Source organism: Muscardinus avellanarius, assembly GCF_963383645.1.
Source record: "Muscardinus avellanarius genome assembly, chromosome: X".
Lineage (NCBI taxonomy): Eukaryota > Metazoa > Chordata > Mammalia > Rodentia > Gliridae > Muscardinus > Muscardinus avellanarius.
Window position 1 is genome coordinate 101,981,841 of NC_137792.1, and position 9,585 is coordinate 101,991,425.

The 9,585-nt window shown below is 44.8% G+C and overlaps 1 protein-coding gene across 1 annotated transcript; it reads right to left on the bottom strand.

Annotated features, from left to right (window-relative positions):
• Positions 1–229: 229 nt before the first annotated feature.
• Positions 230–9,151, bottom strand: PLP1 (proteolipid protein 1; the record flags this gene model as incomplete). Its single annotated transcript, XM_080718974.1, has 7 exons — positions 230–301; positions 1,859–1,924; positions 2,936–3,009; positions 3,479–3,647; positions 4,927–5,083; positions 6,022–6,208; positions 9,052–9,151. 7 exons carry the CDS (start codon positions 9,149–9,151, stop codon positions 230–232), a joined length of 825 nt encoding a protein of 274 aa, XP_080575100.1.
• Between the last annotated feature and the right edge of the window lie 434 nt (positions 9,152–9,585).

The following is a 9,585-nucleotide window of genomic DNA, read 5'->3' on the forward strand; positions in this document are numbered from 1 at the left end:
GGCGTTTTCCATTTCTCACAGGAACCAGCTGTGAAGCCAAATGACTAAAAGAGGTCCATAAGAGGGAGAGTCCACTGAGAGACATTAATCGCCGCAAGACTCTCCTTTCTGTTACACTCGTCAAGTAGGAAGAGGGCCAGTCAGCGGCAGAGTTAAGATGGGAGACGCAGCATCGTAGGCTGTGGGGTTAGAGCCTGGCTATTAGAGAAAGGGGGGTTTCTAGGGGAGATCAGAACTTGGTGCCTCGGCCCATGAGTTTAAGGACGGCGAAGTTGTAGGTGGCGGCGATCATGAAGGTGAGCTGTAGGCAGAAGAGAGAATATGAGTGACGGTAGAAAAGAAAGCCCGCCCTCCAATCCTTTTGGGAACGAGGAAGGGCAGAAATAAACCATAACTAAAAAGGGAAAATCCTCCTCTGCAAAAGAACAAAAACGAAAACTAGCCCATCCCAGTCTCCAGGCACTAGACTAGAAAACTTCTCTGAGATCTTCCATTCAATGCCTGGGCCTAGTGAATTGGATCCAAAGGGATTTTATGCCACACCTATGCTTGGCCTAGCACTGAGCTGTCCTCAGGGGAGTGAGTAATACGGGGGCTCTGCCACAGCCACTCCAGTCACAGAGTGAGTGACTTGGAGTCACAGGGTGCTTGCTGTAGACACACAGCCTCACCATGTGCTGTAGCCCCCCACCCCGCTTACTGCTAAAATGTACCTACAAAGTGACAACTTAGTCCACTTTGTATAGCAGCCTCAGCAGGAGGAGGAGGAGGATTCTGTGATCTCAGCCGTGTCTGTTCACTGACTTCAGGTGAATCACTCCCCCCTTCGGTGCTTGAATTTGTTAATCTGCACAATGAGCAAGCTACCATTAACCTTGCGCTGCGGCACTGTCTGCGGGACCCTGAATATAGAATTCTAGAGCGGTAGGAGGGCGCTCCAGTATTTCTATGAGAGTCACTAAATATCGGAGGGTGCTTGAGATGAATTCATATTTATAGTGTAGAATCCTATAGGGCAAATCATGCTTAGTAATGGTCCAGTGCTTTGCCACTGATCTGACCAGGCTGCAGTGATAATGAACTATAATTTATCACTGCAATGGACTCGGCAGTATTGCATGATTGGTAAATGCTCTGTTATTGTTGTTGTTGTTGTTGTTGTTGTTGTTGCTGTTGTTGTTGTTGTTAGTACTGGAATTGAGCCCAGGGACATTCTACCTCCAAGATACACTCAAGCCCATTCATTCATTCATTTATTCATTCATTCCACTCTGTGCTACTGAGAATTGAACCAGAGGCATTCTACCTCCAAGCTACATCCCCCAGCCCCTTTTTATTTTATTCTGAAACAGGTTCTCACCAAGTTGTAAAGGGCCTCACTAAATTGCTGAGGCTGGCGGTGAACCTGCAATCCTCCTATGTCAGTCTCCCAAATACTAGAATTACAAGTATGTGCCACCACGCCTCACTTATTTATTTTGAAACAGGTTCTGACCAATTTGCAGAGAATCTCGCTCAATTGCTGAGGCTGGCCTTGAGCCTGCAATCCTCCTGTCTCAGCCTTCCGAGTACTGGGATTACAGGCTTAAATGCTCTATATTATCCTTCGTAACTGTGAATCTCTTACCTTCTTCCCTTTCCTCAAATCACTTTTCTTGTTCCTGTATAATTTCTGAAGTCTTTCCACCTTGCCCACCCAAAGTAAAAAGATGGAACCCTACACTTTGCTGTATCTCTCCAGTAGCTTCTCCCTAACATTTCAAGTTTGGAAGGAGTCTGTTTTCTCATCTTTCATAATAACTGTACCCAAGCTATCCCCAGACCATTTATTTGCTAAGATCATTCAAAGACAACTCACCAGGGAAACCAGTGTGGCTGCAGCGCCCACAAATGCAGCAATAAACAGGTGGAAAGTCATTTGGAACTGCAGGAAAGCGTGAGAGGGGAAATTATTTCTTGTAACAACAAAAAGCATGCTCCACTGTAAACTGTGACTGCAGCTTTCTGAATGTGTTGGTATTTTTCTTGTGTGTTAATTCTGCATTGCTAACTGAATTTTAACTTCCCTAGGTATAGACCTCCCACTCTATAATGTACACCACACCATAGCACCTGGCCCCACAGTACCCAGAACACAAAACTCTCATAAAATAGTTTTCCCAATTAATCAACCCATTCCCCAAGTTGTGCCTAGGATCTCTAAATCTAAAGTCAATAATTTGCTTTCAAAAAATTAGTTTACTGCCTTCCTCCTCAGGATTTAATTTTATTACCCTGCCTCATATGTGTATAATATCTGATCTCATTAAAGTGTTTTCCTTTTTCAAATGCACTTATTTTACCTCTCATTAGAGATTAAGGAGTTCCAAATAGAAAGTGTTTTACAGAATCCACGTGCGCAGCGCGTTCTCTTGATAAGGCTTGTGGGGGGGGGGGTACTGGGGGTTGAACCCAGGGGCCTTCTACCTTCAGGCTATACTCCCAGACCTACTTTATATTTATTTGGAAACAGGGTCTTACTAAGTTGTTGAAAGCCTCACTAAGTAGCTGAGGCTGGCTTCAAACCTGCGTGATCCTCCTGTCTCAGCCACCACGGCTGGCTTTCTGCATAAAGTTTTTTTTAACTAAAAGAATGACAATTTTCACTTGGGTATTTTGTCATTAAGCTCTATCATTACCTAAAGCTCCACGTTTCTTTTTTGGTGGGGGAGAATGTGAGGAATGGAAGTCTTCCTATGCAGCTCAAGGGGAAACAGATGTTTTACCATCCGTACTCACTGGCTCAGGCTTACTTGGCCAATATTTTGTAGAAGGGCAATCTGCTCATGCAAAAGCCAGCAAAAGGACACTTGAGTCCTGAAAACTGAAGGCTACATGTAGAAATCTCTAGAGTATTAGCCATCCTGTTGCAAAAGAAACCAAAGGGCCCACTTACCTCAGCTGTTTTGCAGATGGACAGAAGGTTGGAGCCACAAACCTTGCCTGGGAAAGCATTCCATGGGAGAACACCTGAATAAGATGAAACAAATCAACCATTGGTAAGCTGCCTAGAGTTAGGGGGCCACATGGAAACTTTCCTCAGAGCCCTTCTTCCCTCGCTAACCATCCTGGCTATAAAGTTGGATCTTGCCAATGATTAGGGTCCTATTTTCTAGAGACTTCTTTAAGAAGAAAAAAACAAAAGCACTAAACAGTCATGGAATCTTGTGTTATTGCATATACTGCTTTGGGGTTGGAAACAGCAGCCAAGCAGAGCAGAGCAGTATGAATAGCCAAGAAAACTCCCACAGCTTTCCAGTTCCCTTTCCAGGGGAGAGACCCCTTGGGCTTCCTTGGGAATGGATTAACAAACTAAACCTTAGGCATTCAGCATCTTCTATTTTTCCCATAATCACCACCCCTTACCCTAAGAAAAGAAACATATATATGTTGCTTCCGCAGTTGGTAGGGAAGCTAAGGCACCCACGCCTTAACTTACCATACATTCTGGCATCAGCGCAAAGATTGCTTATACTGGTAGAGGTCTTGCTGGGGGAGGCAATAGACTGGCAGGTGGTCCAGGTATTGAAGTAAATGTACACAGGCACAGCAGAGCAGGCAAACACCAGGAGCCACACAACGGTCAGGGCATAGGTGATGCCCACAAACTAAAACAATTGACATGGTGTGGTTAGAAATCAACATCAGCCTGTAGACGTTTAAACAAACCAGGAGACCCCGGAGTGGCATGTGCCAATGGAACCAGATTCCATGGATATCCCCCAAATGAAATTAGTGAGCGGGGCACCTGGGCCATGCATTGTAGGCACAGTTACTAGAGAACTGGCCCCTAGTGTAAAGGAGGGTAGGGGAGTGGGTGGGGTGGAGTGAGGAGGACCCCTGTGTTAGAGAGGCTTCAGGACATTTGGGGGCAGATGAGGTGTAAAGAAATCAAAACAGATCTCGAAAGAAAGTCGTGCCATTTGGTACCTTCAGCTGAGCTTAGGAACTCTTCCCTTGTCACGGGATTTTTTGTTCCCTAGTCATTGAACAAAGCCAATAAGAGATTCAAATTTCAGATCCAGAAACCTTTCTAAGCTAACTGCTGGCCACAAAAAGTGATCACACATGTTCAGCCCCCAAAAGCTTTTGAATTTTTTTGTTTGGTTTTGTTTATTTTTTGTGCTGCTAAGGATGGAACCCAGGGCCTTGAGCATGCTAGGTAAGCACTCTGCCACTGAGTTATAACCCCAGTCCAGCTCCCAAAAGATTTTTAATTTTAGAGAATGAGAACCAATGTGTGTCTGCTTAGAAGCACATTTGTCTCAAGCAAAGACAAAACATTAAATATGCAGATCTACTCTTAATTTTTTTTTCTGGGACCCCCAGTGGGGGTAGGACCTCAGAATATTGTGCATTCAACCTTGGAGTCAATTATTTAATTTCTATGATGCACGCTCCTTCTAAGATCAAGTGTCAGAGTCTCAGTCCCACGAGCAGCAGTTTATATTCTGCAGTCAGGTCCACTCTTGTGGTCCCTGCTAGGGAAGGGGGGATAGATGCCAACAAATGGCTTAGAAATGGTCTGATTATTCGAAGCATCCCACAAAACTCATGCTTTTCCTTCTAAGATGAAATTTTCTAGGGAACCTTTGAAAGGTGAGGCTAAGCTGGCCGGCACCACGTTCTTCCTGACCATCTCGTTCAGCTATGGCCATCGCTCCCTCACTCAAAAGCCAGGCCCCTCAACAGGACCTAGTCTTGGGTGGGGATGAGGCCACAGACTCACGCCCGATTGTCCCCCACCCCTTGTTATTGCCACAAAATCCTGAGGATGATCACCTTGTCGGGATGTCCTAGCCATTTTCCCAAACAATGACACACCCGCTCCAAAGAATGAGCTTGATGTTGGCCTCTGGAACCCCTCCCCTTCTGGCCCCCTGTTACCGTTGCGCTCAGGCCCTTGCCGCAGATGGTGGTCTTGTAGTCGCCAAAGATCTGCCTGACTGCGCCGGTGGTGTAGAAACCCTCAGCCAGCAGGAGGGCCCCATAAAGGAAGAAGAAAGAGGCAGTCCCATAGATGACATACTGGAAGGCATGGATCCTGCATTGACACATAGACCAAAGAGACAATCTTATTTGTTGAGGGCTCATCCCTTTTCTCATGTAAGTGAGGTACACATTGAATGGTACTGGGGATTGAACCCAGGAGCATTCTGCCTCCCAGCTTCACACCCCACCCCCGGCATTTTTATTTTTTTTTATTTTGAAACAGGGTCTTGCTAAATTGCTCAGACTGGCCTGGAACCTGTGATCCTCCTGTCTCAGCCTAGCAAGTACTGGGATTATAGGCATGCACCCCCATGCCCGGCCCAAATGGGCACCTTATTAAGGCAAGAGGTTCTTTAGGTGAATCGCTAGTTTCTCCCCCATGCTTTCATCATGTCTTCATTGACGTAAATGAAGACAGGGAGCAGGTGGTCCAAGGTGGCCAGGAATACAGGCTCCTGCCCCCTGCCCTTGCTTACTGTACTGCAATCTAGAGAACCAGAGCCCTTGCCTGGTCCTTCAGAGATGCTGTCTCACAGGGGAGAGGACCAAGACAAAATTGAAGAGAGGGGAATGAAAAATAGCCTGAATTCCTCTAGGAGCCCGAGAGGCTCAGTACTGAGCCTGTACAGATGCACACAGGGTGTCAGACCGAGAGCAACAACCCTACTCTACCCAGTCACTACGCCTCCCCTGGCTTCTACACGCCTGCAGTGTGGGGAGACTCGAGCAACACTAATTACGCCCTGCAGAAATTAAGACATGTATGAGAAAACAGGATGGAGAGGCAGGAGGGAGCTGCCACTGTTCCCCCATTTAGGGCATCCCAAGTGGCACAGATGGATCTGGAATTTGTACATAGAGGGAAGACTCAGGAATCCTGTCTGGCTCCACACTACTCCCCTACTAGCCACACAGGTACTGGCGTGTTCTGTACCCTCCAGGATAGAGAGGGAGAAAGAGAGAGGTCTGTGTGGAAAGATAGGTACTTACACATTGATGAGATACTCATAGTCCTGGAAGTTTTTGGAGAAATAGGTCTCAATTAGCTTTTCTGTGCCAGTAAGTGCTTCATGTCCACAGCCACAGAATAGTGCCACCCCGAAGAAACACAATCCAGTGGCCACCAGGGAAGCAAAGGGGGCCCCTACCAGACATCTTGCACAACACTCTAACAAACCTGGGGAAGAAGAAGTAGAAACAGTCAGTAAGGCCGCTGCTCATACCACTCTGCGGCACTGGGCCGCCCTGTGCTCCAAGCATGGAGTGGCCGTGGCTTCTGGAATGTGAGATTGACCCAGAATCATTATTTTGTTCCAGTGGTTTCTGGAATGTGAGATTGACTCAAGAATCCTTATTTCGTTCCATTCTTGAAAATAAATTCTTACATTTAACTCCCAGAATTTGTGGCATTGTTAATTCAGTAATTCAAGAAGCAAAACAGAGAGATTATAGAATCGGTCCCTCTTTGTTATTGTTGTTGTTCTAGTCTATTCGCTTATTACAGTGATTCACCAATTACTATGGAATGCTTATCATGTGCCCAGTAGTGTGCTGGGTGTTATATAAGATATAAAGACAAGTAGGATGTGGTGGCACATGCCCGTAATCCCAGTCCTCTGGAGGCTGAGACAGGAGGATTGCAGGTTTTAGACCGACCTTGGGAACTTAACAAGGCCCTCAGCAATTTAGCAAGACCCCGTTTCAAAATAAAAACTAAAGTTTGGTGTAGTGGCACATGTCTGTAATACTTGGGTGGCAGAGACAGAAGGATCACAGGTTCGAGACCAGCCTCAGCAGCTTAGTGAGACTCAGCAACCTAGAGAGACCTTGTTTCAAAATTAAAAACTAAGAAAAACGGGTGCTGGGATGTAGCTCAGAGATAGTACACCCCTCAGTTCAATCCCCGGTACCACAAAAAATAAAATAAAAATGCCTGGAGTGTACCCTGAAGGTAGAATGCCCTTGGGTTAAAAAAAATGAAATGAAGATAGAACAGACAAGGACTTGCCAGCTGGGAGCCTTTGGTTTACTGAAGAAGAGTTAGCCAGGTAGACCTAGTATTTTTAACTACCAATTCTGCGAGCCAAGTAAATGATTGCAGAGGGCAAATGCACTAGGAATCCAGAGATATCATGCAAGCCAAGAGTGTTGGTATTATCAGACAGGATTTAAGCCTAAAGAGCATTACAGGCAGAAGAAACCTGGAAATCACATGTTCCTGAGTATTCCTGAATATTGTGTATACTTGTTGCAAGGAATGCTTAATTTTGCTTAGTCTAGGTATGTGGGGAGCCATGGAAAGAGAAGAAATAAACTCGTTTAGAACAAGAAAAGATGATAGGAAGGTTGCTATTATTTATAATAATAAAAACACAGGCTAATGATTTTTTGGACCCAGCGCATGGCAGTTTTGCCCCCCCCACCGCAGCTTGGCTAATGTCTTAACACTGAGATTCTGTCAATACAGCTACAAAGAGATTTTATGCAAACTCAGCAAAGCATGAAACGTCTTTCTGGCATGAGGAAAACACACCAGGGCCTGGGAACACACGTGTCAAAGTGCTAAGAGTCCCTGACATCCTGACCTGTGTCCCCGGTTCCAGGCCAGTGTTGCTGAGAAACACGAAAAAGCACAGGCTCTGGCAGCAGTGTCCCAAGTGCTAGTCCCATTTCCAGAGACATTATATGCAGTGAAACTTATCAAATGCTATGTAGATGACTGACTAGATGGAGAAACATGGCTCCCTCTGCCCTTTGGCCAAGGCTTCTAAAAGGTAGAAAAAAGCAAAGAAATTGTTAAGCTCTACAGGTCAAAATAAAAAGCCTTAGTTTATTTTATATTATTTGTATTGTATGGTGCTGGAGATTGAACCTAGGGGCATTCTGTTTCTGAGCTACACCTTCAAGCTTTTTAAATTTTTATTTGGAAACAAAGTTTTGCTATGTTGCTGAAGGCCTTGCCAAATTGCTGAGCCTGGCCTCGAACCTGAGATCCTCCTGTTTCAGCCTTTCAAGTACTAGAATAGTAGGTATGTGCCACCATACCCAGCTAAAAATCACAGTACATATGTATGTGTATCAGTTAGTGTGTGTGTACATTATACAATAATACAGGTGTGAACATACACATTATATATAATGTATAGTACCTAAAATTATATACATCATATATCTGTATCTATATATCTCTACATATATTGGTTTATATATTTATCCATATAATATGCATACATATAAATAATCAGCAAATGTGCTGAGAAGGTGCTATTTTTGACTACGCATGTTGTGATTCTGTGTAGAATGAAAATAAATTGTATTACTTTCTAGCCCGCTGCAATAGCACATGTCTGTAATGCCAGTACTTGGGAGGCTGAGATAGGAGAATCACAGGTTTGAGGTCAGCATGCAGTAATATAGTGAGGTCCTGGGAATGTATCTCAGTAGTAGATTACCCCTGAGTTAAATCCCCAGTTCCACACAAAAAAGGAATTTCTTAGTTTGGGATATTTTTATTTTTATTTTTGTATGTGTGTGCGTGATATTGGGGATTGAACTCTGGGGTAACCTTTGAGCTACACACTCAGAACTTTTTATTTTTTATTTTGAAACAGGGTCTCTCTGTGTTGGTGAAGGTCTTGCTGAATTCTTGAGGCTGGCCTCAAACCTGTTATCCTCCTGTCTAAGCCTCCCAAGTACTGGGATTATAGGCATGCACCACCACACCCTGTTTTTGTTTGTTGAATTTTTATTTTTTCTTTCTTTCTTTTTTTTACAGTACTGGAGATGGAACCCAGGAGCATTGTACCTCCGAGAGACACCCCCAGCCCTATTTTTTTTAGTCTTTTTTATTTTTGAAACAGGATCTCACTAGGTAGTGAAGGGCCTCACTAAGTAGCTGAGGCTGTCAGCAAACCATAATCCTCTGGTTTCCGCCTCCCGAATGCTGGGATTACAAGTGTGCGCCACCACGCCAGGCTGGAATTTTATATTCAAGTATTTCTCCAAGCCAAGCTCACTTACTTATATCAGGATGCCAGGAGGAACAGGAGTCCTTTGCCTGACCTCTTAATAGCACATTTTCCTTTGAATTGTGAATGTGTGAACACCTGGCAATCCGCATGGCTGAACTGCATCCGTGGAAAAAGATTTCAAAGGACCAAATTATCCCTATCCTGGGAAAACTGAGGTAGAGGCACTCGTCAGTGTTCTCGGAGCCACAAAATGTGTAAGTCTTATTATCCACAATCCCCTGAAATGAAGCCCTTCCCAGGACTTCGTGGAGCCTCTTCTCCAAAAAGATCCTTGTAAGTCACATCAGAGATGAGGCTCAGAAGCCCAAGCCAAGAAAATGTGTAGTGAACATTTGCAAAAAAGCTAAAGTCCATTCCTTTTCCATGAACTGAAGGGCTGCCACCACAAAATTGGCTTCTCCGACAAACCGGCGGTCTGTAGTTGTGCTGATAAGTGGAGGCTGAGTCTCCGCAGCACAAGCTTTTGCAAGAGTGCCTGATAAGAGTGCCCGTCCACACGTGTGTACTGGAGAGAAAAGTACCA